At 47.8% G+C, this 17,983-nt stretch overlaps 1 protein-coding gene across 2 annotated transcripts in view; it reads right to left on the reverse strand.

Moving 5' to 3' along the window:
• The window catches only part of PPM1H (protein phosphatase, Mg2+/Mn2+ dependent 1H), a 231,415-nt gene that overhangs the window by 64,010 nt on the left and 149,422 nt on the right, over positions 1-17,983 (reverse strand). For both annotated transcript variants that reach the window (XM_070621935.1, XM_070621936.1), the window contains exons 5-6: positions 14,218-14,302; positions 184-302 (exon numbers count right to left, since the gene is read on the reverse strand). In XM_070621935.1, coding sequence (XP_070478036.1) covers positions 184-302; positions 14,218-14,302 — 204 coding nt within the window. The remainder of the gene's footprint in view (positions 1-183; positions 303-14,217; positions 14,303-17,983) is intronic.

The following is a 17,983-nucleotide window of genomic DNA, read 5'->3' on the forward strand; positions in this document are numbered from 1 at the left end:
TGGGGTGTGAGAGCTGGGGCCGGGCAAAGACAGCAGGGTGCGCATAGCCCTTTTTCTTTCCCCACAAACCCGGGTCTCTAGCTGCGTCTCCTGATCGCAACTGTGTAAGTGGCTTTTGACGGTGGTGACGCTGCTGTCCCCCGCCCTGTGGCAGCGCCGAGGCAGAGGGAGCCGTGTTCTTACCAGCCCGTCATATTAAAGTCCCTGTAGAGCATCTTCTTTCCAAGTTCCTTTCTCTGAACTCTCCTTGGAAACTCCAAATGTGTGAACTCATTTCCCAGCAAGTGAGGCTGCATGAATGCCTAATAGCAAAAAGAAAAAAAAAAAAACCACATGCATATTCAGAAAGAAAAATAAGACTCAAGGATGTTTTGCCAATTGAGACAGGCCATATTTCAAAAACAAGAAAATCATCCTCATATTTTAAGGGAAATAAATAAATTTAAGAATCTAAACACTAATAGAATATCAGCAAATAAAATTTAACTTGTAAAAGGATTTAACTTTTTCATTTGATATGATAAATTAATTGCAATCAAAGACAGGTATTGCTAAAGTGGCAAGGAAGAGAGACTGGGCTTCTCCCAAGGTTCGGTTCTTAATTCAAATCCAAGATGGTTTCCCCTTCCTGTCGCCATGGTGATGCGGCCAGAAAGGCCCCGGATCCTCTCCTCCTCGGCTTCCTCTGCTCTCCCCTTGCTCACACTCTCAGTGATCTTGGCCTGGCCTCTGAAACCTGCATGTGGGTCTCCACATCAACACAACGGCCTGGGAGAGCGGGCTGGGGCTGGACACACCAGACAGGAACTTTCCGCTGGACGCCCTCCGTTCTGCTCTGCGGTAATCTGATCATGTAATTGGAAGACTCTCCAGAGCAGATGGCTTCTTCCCCTCCCCCAGATCTCTGTTCACACTACAAGAGTCTTGAGCAAACAGCCACTTAGGGAACTGCTTTGAAACAACAAACAGACTCATTGTCACGTTCAAAATTCAAATCCAGCTATCCAAGAGATGAAATGCTCAAGTCTTAACTGCCGTGCTGCTCTGAGGCCACACTCCTCAAGAAAACTCCGCAAAAGCTTCCCCACGCTGTGCTGTACGCCTGCCGATTAGCAGCCTGGTGGAATGGAGGGTTTTTTTGTTTGTTTTTTGGCAGGGAAAAGAGTGGGCAGAGCACATCATGGCCTGGAGCTGTAGGAAAGGGATCCCGGCCACAGGACAGGTGGCCACATCCTCAGTCTATTGGAAGCAGGCAGCTCCCACAGCCTCTTCCCCAGGACCCGACACCAGCAGATCTCAGACGGATTCTCACGGTGGTTCGGACGTACTGGTGGGACATCAGCCATCAGAAGCTCAATGTGTCAGGAGTCCAAGGAAGCAAGCTAGTCAGATATGGCCTGATACACAACAGGACAGGACTGAGGCCGAGAAGAGGACCAGTCCTTACTTCTGCTGTAGCCCCAGGAGGTTCCAGGCCCGGCAGGAATTCTGGATCACCTCTGATGGGCTCTGAAAGCTCAGCTGGGAGGGAGGCCTGGGTGATGCGTATCAGGGACACGTCAACACCGGGTTTTACAGAGCGGGTTCCCTGGGAAGGAAGGAGGGGAACTGCACTGGATGGGGCAGGTCAGCAGTGTGGCCTTGGGTGAGACGGACTCGGCTCGAACCCAAGTTCCACCTTTACAAGCTGTGTGATCTCAGCAGACGGTTTAACCTCTCAGGCCTCAGTTTCTTTATCTGCGCAATGAGATGAATTGTCAAGTTATCTCACACTGTTCTAATAATTAAATGAAATGACGTCTGCAATACACTTATTATGGTTGTCACTGTTCTTAGAAAAAACAATTACAGCCATCTAACGACTCCTGAGTCCCAGCACTTCCTGAGTCCTGTGCTAAGTGCTTTGTGGACGCTCATTTCACACTCCCAACAACCTGATGGGAGAGACTGGCTACATAGTTTGTGGGACCCAGTGCAAAATGAAAATATGGAGCCTCTGTTAAAAAACAAGAATTTCCAGATGGTGAGAGCAGAGCATTAAACGAAGTGCAGGGCCCTGTGCGGCTGCACACTCGCCCATGAAGCCGGCTGTGCTTACGGGCTCGATACTGTTTTATTCCTTTATTTTGGTCCACCTACGAAAACTACGGAAAAGAGGCATAAGCGGCCAGCGAACAGCAGCATCTGTTACACACCCTTTGTCATCTCGCAGAACTTGGGCACTGTATCAGCAGGAGTTTGCGTTTATGTACCACCCCCCCAAGCTGGACTAACACTGATTTAGGGGTTACCATGTACCAGGCACTTGATACACCTTATTTACTACCTCAACAATCCCACAAAGCATGTGACATAGACTCAATTCATAAATGAGGAAACTAAGGCCCAGAGAGGTTAAGATGCCGAGCCCACAGTTATCAGCCAGGACTGAGTGGTTCTACAGCCTGAGCTGAATATCATGCCCATAATCCCCATCCTAGCCCTTATGCTGGCCCTTTAACCTGCGCACACACACACACACACACACACACACATACAGTATGTATGCAACAAAAGGCCTGTGACCCTGTTGCTGCTGGACCACACAAAGTCTGAATCACAAACAGGTGCCAGTGAGGACCCAGCGAACCAAAATTTCAGACTGGCACACAGCTTGGCCACAGGACATTCCGGAAGCAGCTAGAAGAAATCATTTAATAATATGAGCAATTAAATAAACTGGCACGAATCCACACAAAAGAATTCTATGCTACCACTTACAACGATGCTACGGGGAATATGCAATGACACCGAAAGAGCTGACATATTTGTAAAAAGCAGGTCATCAAACATGTGCCTGTGACTGTGTGTGAGCCATGCGAGTTGTGTCACATGTACACAGATCTATATATAACATATGAATATGTAAATGCGTATGTGTGTGTATAAATATAGGGACACGACACACAGATATATTATTAACAAACAGGTTAAGATCCAAAGGCCAGTCCTAAGAACATCTCTTCATAAACCCAAGTGGCCAAGGGGCAGATGTGAGGGGTCCCAGGCGCTCTGCCCCGACAGGAGCACGCAGGGCCCTGGATGGAGCTTTACCCAGGTCACTGCACGCCCTTTTGGTTGGTGCACGTTTGCCTGGGCAATTAGCTGGGACTCCTCAGCAGCCTGGTTTCTGCGGGGCCACCTCACCTCTCCCTCTGAGGGGGAACAGCCTCAAAGGGCCTGGAATCCTGTGTGGCCTGTGGCATGTGTAGCCCCTTCACGTGCAGAGGCTTTTGGGGCCTCAACAAACTGTCTGCTTTCCCTGGTTATAACAGCAGGCTACCGCACTGCACCACTTCTAAGACGCCCTTTATATGATGCGCCATTATTTTGTTACCTCTGAGAAAGGGCAGAAAAGCTGCCAACTAAACTATGCACAATGCTTTCTTACCACTTTCAAGTTTTATTTGATTCTTTTTGAAAGAGCTCCTTTAGACTTCGATGAATTTTTATCTATCACTCTTGTGTATATTTAAGAAGGAATAGCTAAGATCCTCCAAAACGTTTTCACATTTAGAATCCAACAGCTGGCATCACTTTTCAACTCTGAAACATTCGTGTTCATGATTTTCCACTCAACAGTGGCCTGTGTTTCATGGGATCCTTGATGATGCAGCATTTCTTCAAGAATCCACAACTCTAAGCCTCAGAGCCAGGGGTGCGAGGTTCTTAAGTCAGCTTTGCAATTACGGGAATGCGGCTGAACGAGTCTGAATGACCCCTCCCCCAACCCCGCCGTACAACTGCTGGGATCCAAAGAGGCTCAAAGAGGGCTGCATTTTTGTCTGCAGGGTTTTCTTCTAAGCTGCCGGACGCCCATTCTGTGAGTCTGGGGTTGCCCTCCGATGTTCACACACACCCAGGAGATGATGTCTATGTCATGCCTGCCACCTGGCTGACAGCAACAATCAATTGTAAAATATCCCAACTTCAGTTACGTAAAGGTGAAAAAAAAAGCGCCTTAGCTCTGAGAAATACTGTAATATTCATCCCCCACTGACACTAATGTCACATCCGTAGATTTTTCTCTTTTTATGGTTATTTTTTCTTCCTCTCTTTTGCTAATTGCCAAATCTCACATGATGCATGATATATTTCTGTTGCAATCATGTCCACCTTAGAATTTATGTGCATTCCAGCTGTTCCTATGATATATTTTTAGTATTTCTTAAAATCACCATTCACATTCTAGTTGTAGTCTTCCTCCTTACCAGCACTTTCCATACTCACTCCTGTTGCATTTGTCAGGCCTTATGGAGTTAGCTGTGTTAGAGAAAAAAACAACTCAAGAACTGAGTACAAGTCAAGCAAATAGGTGGTTGATTGATGAAAAATGAGATGCTAAAATCTAATGGGACACACACTTGTTGGTTTTCAGAGAAAAACACACTTCTGCTCATTAATGTATCTTTTTGTGCAATACTCGTGGAAAGTTTGCATACACGGTCTGTCATAGTCAGCTCAGGCTGTTACATCAAAATACCACAGCCTGGGGGTTTAAACCACAAAAATTTATGTTTCCAGTGCTGGAGGCTGGAAATTCCAAGATGAAGGCGCCAGCAGACTCTCTCCTGGCGAGGGCTCTCTACCTGGCTTGCAGACCGCTGCCTTCTCGCCTCCTCCATCTCACACGGCCTTTCCCCTGTGCTCTTGTGGACAGAGAAATCAAGCCCTCTGTGTCTCTTCTTATTCGGACACTAATGCTATCGGATCAGGGCCCCACTCTTACAACCTCATTTAACCCTACTCACTTTTGTTAAGGCCCTGTCTCCAAACTCAGCACACTGGGGGTGACGGCTTCAACGTATGAATTTTGGGGGGGGTGGGGGGGGGGCCAAACATTCACTCCATAACCTGGTTTTATATGTACACATGTTTATATATGTACATACACTCAAATCCATCAAAATATTATAAAATGTTATTTCATGGTTTTCTTTTAAACTTATGCATATTCATTAATATTTCTACCACTGAACATGAATTACTTTTGTTTAAAAGAAATTCTAAAAATCATCATTTGTTTGGAGAACCCAGTTTGTACAGTAGGTTTTAGAAAATTGTTGAGAGGAGCTTCGCTGCCCCTTCTGACTCCAATAATTTCGGAGGTCACTAAGGACCTAAGGTCGCTAAGGTCACTGGGAAGGGCCAACCAGGACAGGCCTGGCGCCAATGCAGGGGATGCTGAAGCCCACTGCTTCCCACCGGCCAGCACAGAGACACTTTGTTCTCAGAAGCCGAGTGGCCCAACAACCTGGGAGCTCTGCAGCTTCTTCTCAGGGCCTGCCAGCGTTCACGTGACTGGTTAACGTCACTTCATCAGTGCTGGCCTGCCCCTCTGGAAGCATGTAAGATTCATGGGCAATTGGGGTGCGGTTTACTCCACTGCTCACACCTGGGCAGCTCATGACTGTGTACGCATGACTAGGGCCCATGAAAGTGCATTTCACAGCGATGCTGGCCCATGAAACACATGGACCTTGACGGCATCAAAATCCAAGATGGGAGCAAGACGTGTTAAGATTCCATGGCCACCTGCAAAATAAAAACTCTAGACACTCTCCTAAACATTCCTATTTATCTGACATGTTGGATATATTTTACATTTTTCTCTCTAATGATGCTATTTGGATATACGTGTGTGAGGAACCTCTGCATGGTGCTGCAGGTAATACCAGCTATACTTAAACACGGTCACGATTTTTAAAACCTTAGCTACACTCTAGGGCCCAGCATAGCCCAGAACACAGAGAAGGCTCTAAGTCAGTATTTGCTGGAAGCATAAATACAGAACATTCCGACCTGCTTCACACAATTACATTTTAGTGATTATTTAAACTTTACCAAATAATACAACACAGCTTTCAATCTTCTGAAAAAGTTACAACTAAGGTCCACGGCACATAAAAACGATCCTGGACACACGTTATCATATTCTAGATTTAGCTGACTTTTTATAATTCTATAGATAGCTTCCTGTGAAAGCACAGGTGTGTGGCTGCTGTTACACCACTGAAAACCCCGTGATATTTCACCAACCTGAGGATATGTAAATAATGTTATGTCCCTTCTCTACTTAGTAAGCATGCTGACTAGAAACCTGGAAACATATTTTATCCTAGCATCCAATTTAAAGTGTGCTGGCCTGCCCCTCATAAAACAAATAAACAAAAAAACACCTTTTTACCTCCATTTTTACCCTGAATTGTGAGGCTTTCCCTCAAGGAAGCCTAGCAGAATGCTCCTGATTGCGGCAGAGGCTGGAGGTACACCTGGAGTTCACATGTGAGCACAAGCGGCCCCTGGGGGAAAAAGTTTGGTAACCGCTAACCCTGGCAACCAAAGACAGGTCGCCAAGAGTCTTTTAAGGACACTGGAGGGTGCAGGTTTGCTAAAGAGGGTAGGATGTATCCTTGCCACTTAGTGTCTGGGCAGCTAAGGAGAGCAAACTTCTAGACATGGTTATGTCTGACCAGGGACAAGAAGAAGAGACATCTTCTCTAGGGAAAGGAGGCTGGAGCACCCTGCTGTGCCAAGAAGTGGCGGGACACCAGAGACGGGGTAGGAAGATCAGACTTCGTCCAGGCCGCTCTCTCCCCAGTCCCGGGCAGAAACCAGCTTCAAGGGAAGGGGAGGGAGGTGAGCACTGCGCTGTGAAGAAACACAACCCTCCCATCCCTGTGGGAGTCTCTGAGTTGCAGTGGGGTTGAGCCCTAACAGGAGGGACCAGCCTGAAGAAGAGAGACCTTTTAGAACCTTCCAGGAAGCCTCTCACTAGAGCAGAGTGGGTGAGTAACCTGAGCCCAGGTCTGTCTCCCTCCGGAGCACAGGGATCTGAGCTCCACCCTCCTGGACCTGGGGAGAGCTCTCAGCGCCTCAGCAAGGCAGGGAGAACAGGAGTGGAGGCAGGAACCCAGATCCCAGGGCGAGATAGGTGTAGCATGGTATGGAGGACACTGAGCACCAGGCTTCCTGCGGACGCTGAGACCCTGGGTCCCGAGGGTACTCAAAGTTGTCTGCTGGAGGACATAAAATGCTTCCTCCTTTCAATAAAATCCCTTTCTACTGCCTTGTGGTCAGCTTGTGAGTGAGTGATTGGTGCCAGCCAGTGAGGCTCTGTCCCAAGTTTCGGGGTATCCAGCCAAAGGAATTCGTGCAACTAACACATAAGCTCTTACATGTGCCACATACCAGGGGCTAGGGATGCGAAGAATAGGAAAAAAGGCCCCTCTGCTCAGAGCCCACACACGGGTAGGGGAGACTGAGGAAGGCTTCTGGGTGGAAACGGAGACATCCTCAGGGGCTAAGGGACAAAGAGGGGGTTGTGCACTGGGTGGGATCAGAGAGAATCAGAAAAGGGTCTTAGAACTGGTCAGGAAGGGCTCCGGGGCAGCCAGAGAGGAGGCAAGGATGTGGGGAGCAGCTGAGGGGGGAGAGGGGGCGGCTGTGGAGCTGCTCTCAGGAGAGAGGAGTGTGGGGCAGAGGGGGCAGGAGTGTGGCTTCCTGGGGAACCTGTCCTAAAGCTTCACCTTGAGCCCCTGTGTGGCACCAAGGAGGGCCCCTCCTGCAAAGGGTGACGTACAGTTAAAGTGAAAGCTTTGTTTTTTTTTTTTTCTTGGTGAGGAAGATTGGCCCTGAGCTAACATCTGTGCCAATCTTCCTTTATTTTATGTGGGATGTTGTCACAGCATGGCCTGATGAGCAGTACTAGGTCCACACCCAGGATCTGAACCTGTGAGCCCAGGGCCACTGAAGCAGAGCATGCGAACTTAACTACTATGCCACCAGGCTGGCCCTGAAAGTTTTTTTTTTTTTTTAAATCATTTCAACCAAGTATACTATACATAAGGTAAAGTGTCTGTACCATATGCATACAGGTGGATGAATTTTCAAAAATTGAACACAGGTAGCTAGCATCCAGATCAAGAAACAGAACATGACCGGCACCCTGGGGTCAGGACCCCATCCAATCACCCCTCCTCTCCCCAAGGGAAGCACTCTCCCGACTTCCAGACTGGTTTCACCTCTTCCTACACTTCCCATGGGATCCTACAGGCTGCCCCCTGTGCTGGACGTGAAGTCTGAGACTCACCCACGGTGCTGTGTGTAGTTACAACCTGTCCATTCCCAGTGATGCACACATTCCATCCTGTGACCACACATGACTTATTCATCCATTCTACTCGCCAAGGACATCTGGATAGCTTCTAGTCGGACTGTTACAAACAGTGCTGCTGTGCACTCCTAGCCTCTTCGTGAACAGCTGCACACACTTCGGTTAGGTGTGTACCTAGGCATGGAATTGCTGGGCCAAAGCCTTTTTCAAAGTAGTTGTTTCAGTTTCCACTCCAATTAGCAGAATACGGAAAGTAAAAATACTTGCGTGTTCAATGAGAGGGCAGATTCCTTAACAAGAAGTATTTTGTAAAGTCCTCTAACTAGAAAGCTTTTATATGAATAATTTTGAAAATGTTCAGACTTCTCAGTACTTCAAAGGAAGTTATCAAAATGAGGATTTTCAGTGTTTAACACAAATCTTAAAAAAAAAAAAAAAGAGTAATCTCTTTCTTGCCCTTTGGGGGAAAAAACAACTCATCAGATTATATGAGATGAGGAGTAGAAGCCTTACATTTCAAGATGATTTATCATGATAGAAAGTCTAAGGTCACGAAAGAAATGAAATTAATAACGTCAGCCAAGCCACTGGTGATGGCTAATGGTCACACTGACGGTCAGATGAGATGCTCTTCCAGAGCCGAGGCTGGCTGCCTGATGCACAGTGCAGGAATACAAGATTTTGGTTTGGGTTAAAAAAAAAAAAAAGAAAAGAAGGAAAAATGTGAAATGGCTGAGACCTAAATATGTTTGGGTTGGAGTCCTTCATAAAGAATTCTCTCAGTCTTCATTTGTCCTTAAAAATTGCAAAGTCATAAGAAGCAAGCTTGTACCTATAAGCTATTATAGAGTTGAATGTTGATTGAATTCTGTCTGGTTTACATGGATGTCAAGAAAGGTTCATGTTTAAGTTTCTATGTGGCACTGTCCTGATGAATTAGAGAGGAGTACCATGTCCCTAAAGTAACTTTAAAATTGTAAAATTTATATCTTAGGATAAGGGAGCCACAGGGAAACTGGCATGCAAATGGATATATTAAACAAAATTGCCTAGATTTGTCAACTCTACAACAGTGTAATGTATAGAATAAGGGGTAAAAAGTATTCATTTACATAAAACACATAACATTTCCATATTCATATGCCTAATGCTTTTTCTTCCCAAGTAAATAGTTGGGGGAAAGGCTTTCATTTGAAGAGAGAACTCACGTCAGCAAAAAGGACGTGCCTCCGTATGTATCTTCAATCTCTTTGCATATGCAAATGGAATTTAGGAGTTTTATAAAAGGCCACAGAAGTAGTCCCAATGGCAGGATGGCCACAAAAAAGTTCTTCACATACAGTTAGGATAGAAAACTAAGAGTTTTTTTTAATTTTACTTTTGTTCAATTGGCACCTAAGCTAACATCTGTTGCCAGTCTTCTTTTTCCTTCTTCTTCTTCTTCATCTTCTCCCCAAAGCCCCCCAGGATAGAGTTGTATATTCTAGTTGTAGGTCCTTCTAGTTGTGACATGTGGGACGCCGCCTCAGCGTGGCCTGATGAGTGGTGCCATGTCCGCACCCAGCAACCGAACCAGTGAAACCCTGAGCCGCCGAAGGTGAGCACGTGAACTTAACCCCTCGGCCACAGGACCGGCCCTAAGAGATTTTATTTTGTCTCTGATCTAGGCGCTGTTGTAAGCACATTCATTACAAATATTCACTTATTAATCCTCATACTAATCCTGCGAGGGTCTTATAATGACCATATTTCACAGATGAAGCAATTGAAGCGCAGAAGACATTTGACAGCCAGCCAAGTTTTTGGCCTAATAAACCTCAGTGGATCCTATCCACCTCTCTCAGAGTATATTTAGCTTTAATATATTTAAAGGATGTATGACATTATCCCCCTTCTTTACATTAAGATTAATTCTTAAGGGACCCTGTGGACAGATGGCTCCGATTTTATGTGCCCAAATTTCTGTTAAGTATGTTGGGGGGTACATGGGCTTTAGAGAACCTAAAGATTATAAAGGGCGCAGCAACTGTGCAGAAAGACTGATTTAAAAGAAAGAAAATTTAGGGATACATTCTTAGGATTGTTTTCTCCAGCTTTGTGAAATGCATTTTCTTAGCTCTGCATAGTAGGTTTAGAATGCCTCAACGTCAAGTGTCTGAGTCCTCCCAACCTGAAATAAACAAAACCTCCATTTAGAGTCATTTTCAAAATCAAGGTTCTGGAAGTGGTGAGGTTCAACTATAAGGGCTAATGTCTTTAAGAGGCTTCCCTGAAGCCAGACAGTGCTCTTAAGGAGCCAAATATAAACTCTGCCTCTGACACCTTGGGCAGTGCCAGTCACATGCTCTAAAAACCTCCTGGCTTCTTTGCGACACCTGTGCGATCAATGGAACCTACAGTAAACATGACAAATGTCAACCACTTTAGCCTGTCATTTTTTTTATTAGAAAGTTTGAAACTCATACGCAGTTTTACAAAGGGGGGTTACAATGGGGAAGGAGGTGAAACTGGAGTAGATTTTTCCACGACTCAGCCATCATGCAGAGTGGTAAACTTGCCTCCCTGTGACTAAAGCCAGGCTCCCTGGCTTAACCACCTGCTCTCAAGGTTAAGTGCAACGTCCAGGTGCCAGGTCAGCCACTTTCACTCACTAGCATACTCGACCCTCTCGATTATAGTCTGTCTTAAAAGCAGATTCTGGCTGAAGGAATACTTTTCAGGAGATAACTCTAGAGCATGCAAAACCCCAGAGAGCCAGGGAGCACAGCACTGTCCACTTGGCACCTTTCCTATAGCCCAGGACCAGGGAAACGGCAGGCGAACGGAAGCAGACTTGGTGTGGAAGGCTGGGGGCAGTTCCACAGACACCATGAGAAATCACCTCAGATAATGTTGCACTTGTGTATGTCAAATGTGTATTTGAAACCTACTTTCATCTCCTCTATACACTGCCCTTGATGAAAAACAGCTGCAGACCTGGGTTATCTGCAAGGACAGAAGTACACCATCTGAAGGTTTGATGTCTTAACATAATCAAGCCAGAGTTTATATATATGTCTGGGCAGAACGGAGGGAAAGCCACCAGCCTCACACCTCAGAGCTGTGGAGGCTCCTCTGAGGGAGAGCCACTTCTGGCTGTCACCTGAAGCGAAGTTGGAGGCCACAGCATCAGAGGAGTAAACACCGCCAAGAAATGCCCACAAACCAGACCTCCTTGCCTCCTATCTGAACCTTGACTCCATCAAAACATTCTGTCGAGCTTGGTGGACCCCCTTAAATATTTTATTTCAATCACCCTGGAAACATTTAAAGAAAAAAAAAAAAAAAAGCCCAGCAGTGGAAGAGCAAGGCTGTAGGGTCATCAGCTCTCCCTGGCTGCCGGGGACCCCTCCTTCATCACACACCTGCCACATGCCGTGCGAACACGGCAAAGCATCAGGCCTGCTTGCTTAATCACCCTGCCCAAGAATCTGTGAAACAAAGTGCCCAGCTCCCGGGGAGCTGCACGAAGGGCCCTCCGAGGTCAGGACGCAAGACCAAACAAAATTACCGTGCCTGCCACGTCCCCCATCTTGTAATCTGCTTCCAGTCCCATAATCTCCGGAGGGCCAGACTGTGCATACCAAGGACATTCCTCTTCAACGTAGATCACAACGGTTCACGTACAAAGGGCTCTGAGCCCTCCCCCATCCGCAGAAAAATCGTTCACCATTTTTATAACATAAAAATGTGAAATTATTTCAAAAAGTTAACCCATTGCCTCTAGCAGGAAAACAGGAAATGGTTTTCCCTAAGCACCGTCGAGGCAAAGGCCCGGTATCCACTGTGGCAGGTATGTGGGGAAAGTACTGTGCGCTAACGATCCAAACGTCAATACGAATACTGGTTCATTCTCTCGTTCAGCTGACAAATCCCAGTTCAGCGTCTCCCCTGGGCTGGGCACCAGCAATATGAGGTGACTAAGGTTAGGGGCCTGCCCGGGCTGGAAGGGGAGACAGAGATCAGAACAGGCAGCACAACACCAGACCCCGAGAGCCACGCTCAGGCTTCTACTTGGCGCTGTGTCAGCACTGGGGACTGACCCCCTGGGAGGCTTTGGGGACACTTCCTGCAGGAAGTGACTTTTGCGTTGGGGTCTTAAAGGAGGAGGAGGAATTTTCCTGGCAGGGAAAAGGGGAAGGTTCATCCAGGTAGAGCGTATTTCCCGAGGCCTGGGGGTGGGCGAGGTCGCGGTGTGTCCCGGAAATGGAAGACTGCTCTGCGCCTGCAGCGGGGGACGCGCAGGGGCGCTAAGGGGGCCACAGTGAGAAGATGCTGGAGAGGTGGGCGGGGACCATGATTCTGCGTCTGCCAGGTGTGGCCTGCTTCTGTACCTTGTGGGGAGCCAAGGGTTTTTAGTCAGGGGAGTGACAAGGTCCGTGATAAGCTCACTTGGTGGCTTTGTGGAAGATGGACTGGAGAAAGCTGGACGGGTGGCAGAGAGGCCAGCTGTTATGAAATCTCTCTGCGGAAGACCCTTGCGGCTCAAAGGTCTCCGGTGACCCTCTAGTCTAGCTCTCCATTTTATAAGTGACAAGCCGAGGTCTGGAAAGTTTAAGAGACTTGCATGAAGCTACTCAGCCGGCAAGTACCAGAGCTGCGACCGGAACAAAGATGCTCGTTGGCTCCTGCAGGAGCCCTTCCTCCTGCCGAGACTGCCAAAGGAAAGGAGGAGCTCGGCAGTCTGGGCTCCCTCCCTGGGAGTGGCTTCAAGTGTATTCGCTTGAAAACGACAACAGAAAGGTTAGAAAACCACAGTTAGAGAAGAGTGGAGAGATGTCTTCACACGGGTTTGGGATTCCTGCTGTCCTAGGTACCAGACAACTACCAAAGGCAGCACAGCCTCGTTCCTGAGTAAAACAAACCGGATACAGACTAGGAAATTGACAGAACGTGCACAGCCACTTTCTCAACAGACCAAAGCCACCAAATCCGGACTGTCACACACGCCGCAATTCAGACAAGAACAGAGTTCTTTGTGAGGAGCCTGGATCAATTCTTTCCTAAGAGCGAGAGTCATTCCTTTAGCAATGTTGTCTAAAAAAGCCGGTTAGCAAGAAAATGTTTCATCCACAGAATGACTACTCACATGGTTAGTCCCCAAAGCTGCCCACCCCAAAGTAATGCGGGATGCTTACTGGAGTCCTGAACTGAGATTTTAAGCCTGACGCTGTACCCCTGGAATTTGAGGAAAGTAAGTCTATTCTGTTCTTTGAGTGAAGCAAAAAAAATGTGAAAGATCAAACAGCCCTCCTTTAGCCTCTCATGACGTCACTTCAAAGAGGGTGATCTGGGCCAGCCCAGTAGTGCAGCGGTTAAGTTTGCACACTCTGCTTCAGCAGCCCAGAGTTTGCTGGATCCCGGGTGCAGACTGGGCATGGACGTTAGCTCAGGGCCAGTCTTCCTCAGCAAAAAAAAAAAAAAAAAAAAAAAAGGAGGATTGGTGATGGACATTAGCTCAGGGCTAATCTTCCTCGGGAAAAAAAAAAACAAAAACAAAAACAAAGAGGGTGATCTGCATAGAGAAATTTCTTTTCAGGGTAGAAGCAGATTTTCTGACACCTGCATCTCTCCCAGAGGGCCCTTGGGACTTCATAGCTGAGCACGAACTAGCGGAATGTCAGCAGGACCAAGGGGCTGGGGCTGCCTCTTCCTCACAGCGTGATTCAGACCAAGCCCCTCTGTTAAAGGGAGTGGCAGGCCAGGGAAGACGGTGGCCGCATTCTTCCACACGGCATCTCATAATGTACCGAGCGAACCGTTAAAAGAAACAGAGCACGCGGTGTCTTCGATCAGTCACAGATGGGAGAAAATCAGCCACAATAACAAATTCACGGAGGTGGGGTGTGTCGTCACACATGGAGCCAGGATGTGTGATCCAGAAGGTGTGTGGGGGGGCTGATACCATATGTCGTTTGACTGCTGTGGGCCTGCTCCTGTGTCAACAGCAACACGTTCCTCCAAAACAGCTCCGACGCCGTGCCTGACGCCGCGGCGCTCTGCCAAACCTTCGTGACTCTTACCAGGTACTGAAGTCGCTGGCGCTCAGTCTCGGGGGTGAATTCCGAAGACATGGGGATGATTTCTCCATTTCTGATGATTATGGCCCTGAAATGGTGAAAATGCATCATCAGCAGCCAATCTCAGAGGTACCCCGACTCTGCGATAATCCCGTAGCTTGGTTTGGAACACACGGGAAATGTCCAGGGGACACTTCCTCCTCCAGCCTGCATGGCAAACTGCACTGTTACCCACTCTGGAGCCCTCACCATATGGTAGGTGTATCTTAAAAGCATCACATTCTAGCTTATGTTTACTGTTTGGTTTTTTTCTTTTGCTTGAGGAAGATTTGCCCTGAGTTAACACCTGTGCCCATCTTCCTCCACTTTATATGTGGGCTGCTGCCACAGCATGGCTGATGAGTGGTGTAGATCAGTGTTGGGGATCCAAACCCTTGAACCTGGGCCGCCAAATCGAAGCTCACCAAACTTAAGCACTATGCTGCAGGGCCGGCCACAGCTTCTGTTTACTTTTTCTGCTAGCTGGAACTGAGCCTTAACACTCAGCAGCAAGCATACCACTTGGTACGTAACAGATGCTCAGTGAATAAATGGACACATGAATGAATGATGCAACAGAGGCTCACTCTAGACCAGCAATCTCCCAGAGAACTCTGTGATAATGGAAATGTTTTAATCCGTGCAGTCCAGCATGGCAGCCACTAGCCACACATGGGTACTGAGCATTTCAATTACAGTTAGTGCAGCTTAGAAATTGAATTTTTAATTTTTTTCAGTTATTTTATTGAGGTCATAATGGTTTATAACATTGTGTAATTTCAGGTGTACATTGTTTATCAGTTTCTGTACAGACTGCATCATGCTCAGCACTAACAGTCTAATTTTTATCTATCACCATACGCATGTGTGAACTTCTCATTTTATTTAATTTTCATTAATTTAGCTTTCAGTTTAAGCAGTCACAAGTGGCTAGTTTTAGCGTAGTAGACAGTACAGCTCCAGATTCTTGTTACCCAAAGTGCCGTGGGCCAGGAGCACTGGCCTCACCTGGGAGCTTGTCAGAAACGCACTCTCAGGTTCCAGCCCAGACCTACTGTTTCAGAATCTGCCCTGTGATAAGATCCCCAGACGAGTGGGAGGCACACTGACATCTGAGAACACCTGACCTAGACTTGAGTTTCTGGGTAGTATCCCGGGTCTAGCAGAAGCCACTCTCGTCTTATCTGCAAGCTCAGGAAGTTCACACACTCTCAAAAATGTGCCCGCGAGCTACTGCTGACTCAAGCACTTTTGAGGGACCAGAGTTCCCCAAAGCAGATGTCTGCCTGAAGGACAGGCTGCAGGACTGATAACCATGGAGCAGCATTCTCCTAGGCCTACTCTTGGCAGAGCCTCATGCTCTCAGACCTTCCTGTTCCAGAGTGTTCCTGATAGCCACCCTCCAGATATTGATTGGCTGTGATGGAAGGCTGCCATTTCTACGACAAAGGCAAGTGGCTTGGGGAATTACATTCTACGAGAACCCAACAGCTGCCCAGCACCAGGGAGCCCGAGACCTGGACACCAAACACTTCTCGGTGAAGACCCACAAGCACGGGGAACGCCTTCCACGAGCTCAGCTCTGGGCGGAGGCCTCGGTGACTAGGGGAGGCTGCATTCTTCGCGCCAAGAAGCCCCCGGCACCCGGCCCTCCCACCATAGAGGCAAGTCCCTGACTTAGAAACAATCCCTCTAAGTGGCTGCAGCTGCCAAAACTCGCCCCTCCACCCCGACCCCTCGCCATCTGCGCCCAGTTGCTGCTGTCCTAGAAACCCACGGAGGAGGGCAGGCCAGGGCGGAGATGTCAACAAAAATCTTGGGGGCTTTAGAGAATTCTGGGTCTAGGAGAAAACCAGCGGAAGCTGTGAGAAAATGGAAAAAGTTAAGGGGGGCTGACTCTGGGAAGACGATGCCTCTTGCTGTAAGATTCATAGCATTTCCTGTATTATGCTACCACAAATAGGACAAATTAAAGATTCCTTCTTAAAAACCCAGAGCCACTTGTAAAATGCAATTACACCTCCCTAAAGGAGTGTCACCCAAGGTGATACCCACCATTCACAAATCGGTGGGAATTAATGCAAATTGTCTTTGTCCTAACCTCGAGCTGAGAATAACAAGAGAGGAGGGGTTTTGATAGAGGACAGAGAAACCTGTAGAACTTGAAAGAGGGGTCAGGAAGGTCTAGATTAGGACCTAACCCTAAAATAGCAAAAAGGGCCCTGAGAACCTGGAGGACGAGAGCAAAAATTATTATGTAATCCCTTCCCAAGGCCACCTTCTGTCTCAAAATTTTGCTGAAAGCTAGTCTTAACTCTTTTTCTTCCCTGTTTCTACATGGCCCCTGAATTCCAGGCTCAGGGTAGGAAAGTTGGATATCTGGGAGGGAAGTGAAAGATAAAGGGAAATAGAGGATGGGGTGTCAGAGACTGGGGAAGGAGGGCTGGGTGTCATTCAGTGTGGGCCTGCAGGGAGGGGCCAACGATGCCCAAGCAGGCCATGGAAGCTTCTCCTCTAGGACCGATGTGTCAGGAGGCCGGGGGCCTTGTCTGTTTTGTTCGCTCATGTTCCAAATGCTTAGCATCGGGCCTGTCACACAGCAGGAGTCCAGTGAATGGTTGTGGGATAAAAGAACAGATGAGAGAACTTAGGGGAAGCTTTTCCTTGAATATGAGGCAGGAAGAGAGTAGAACTAAGAGGCAGCAGATGTTCTTACACAAGTGAAGCGGGGTCGACTTCACAGAGCCACGAGGGGCCCTCACCCAGAAATTCACCTGCTCCCTCAGCTTCTCTTCGCGACCAGGGCGCGGCCACCCAGCACCTCCCACCTCAGAGCCTTCTCTACGTCAGCTATTCCCAACCTCTCTCTCCACTGGCTTTCTGGCCACAGTTCAAAACCAGGCTCAGAACACCTTGTGTTGGAAATCAAACAAAATGAAACCAAAACCAAACGATATTCTCCTAACCCCAAACCCTGTTCAGGGCCTGTTCTCTCCTTTCCTACTAAGCCAAGGTTTATAAACAATAACCTACCTTCAGGCTCTCTATTTCCTCATCCACCATCGATCCCTCAAACAGAGGTAAATGCATTCTTGCTCCTCTCTCCCCAGTTGCTCTCATGGGTCACCAAATGGCCTCTTTGTTGCCATATCCACTGGCCATGACCTCATTCCCAGTCTCCTTGGCCGCATCTGACGGTCTCTCCCAGTCCTGGCTCCCAGGACACTCCCTCTCATGGTTTTCCTCCGACCTCCCAGGATGCTCCGTCTCAGGCTCCTCGACGCCTCTGTTAGAGATGTGGACTGCCATTCTGTCCCCCCCTTCCCCTCCCTCTCCCTGGCAATCTCATTTCTCAACTCCTTCACCCCCAAGGTTAGGGTTAGCGGCTTCTCCTACATGCTCCCTCAGCCTCCCTACTTCTGATAGAGAACACATCCCATTTTGTTACTGATGGCTTAACTGCCTGCCTTCCGCACTAGCCTGCAAGCTCCTAAGGCAAAAACACACCTGTCTTGCTCAACACTGCAGCCCCACTACTGTACAGGGCCAGGCTATCAGGAGCAGGACCGGCCACATAGTTTCCAGGGTCCAACGCAAAATAAAAATGCAGGGCCTCATGTTTAAAAATCAATGAGAATTTTAAGATGGTGACAGCAGAGCAATAAACCAAACGTGGACCCTTCTGAGAGTGAGGCCTGTGTGACTACATAGGTTGCACGCCCAGGAGGCT

This window comes from Equus przewalskii, chromosome 5, assembly GCF_037783145.1.
Source record: "Equus przewalskii isolate Varuska chromosome 5, EquPr2, whole genome shotgun sequence".
Lineage (NCBI taxonomy): Eukaryota > Metazoa > Chordata > Mammalia > Perissodactyla > Equidae > Equus > Equus przewalskii.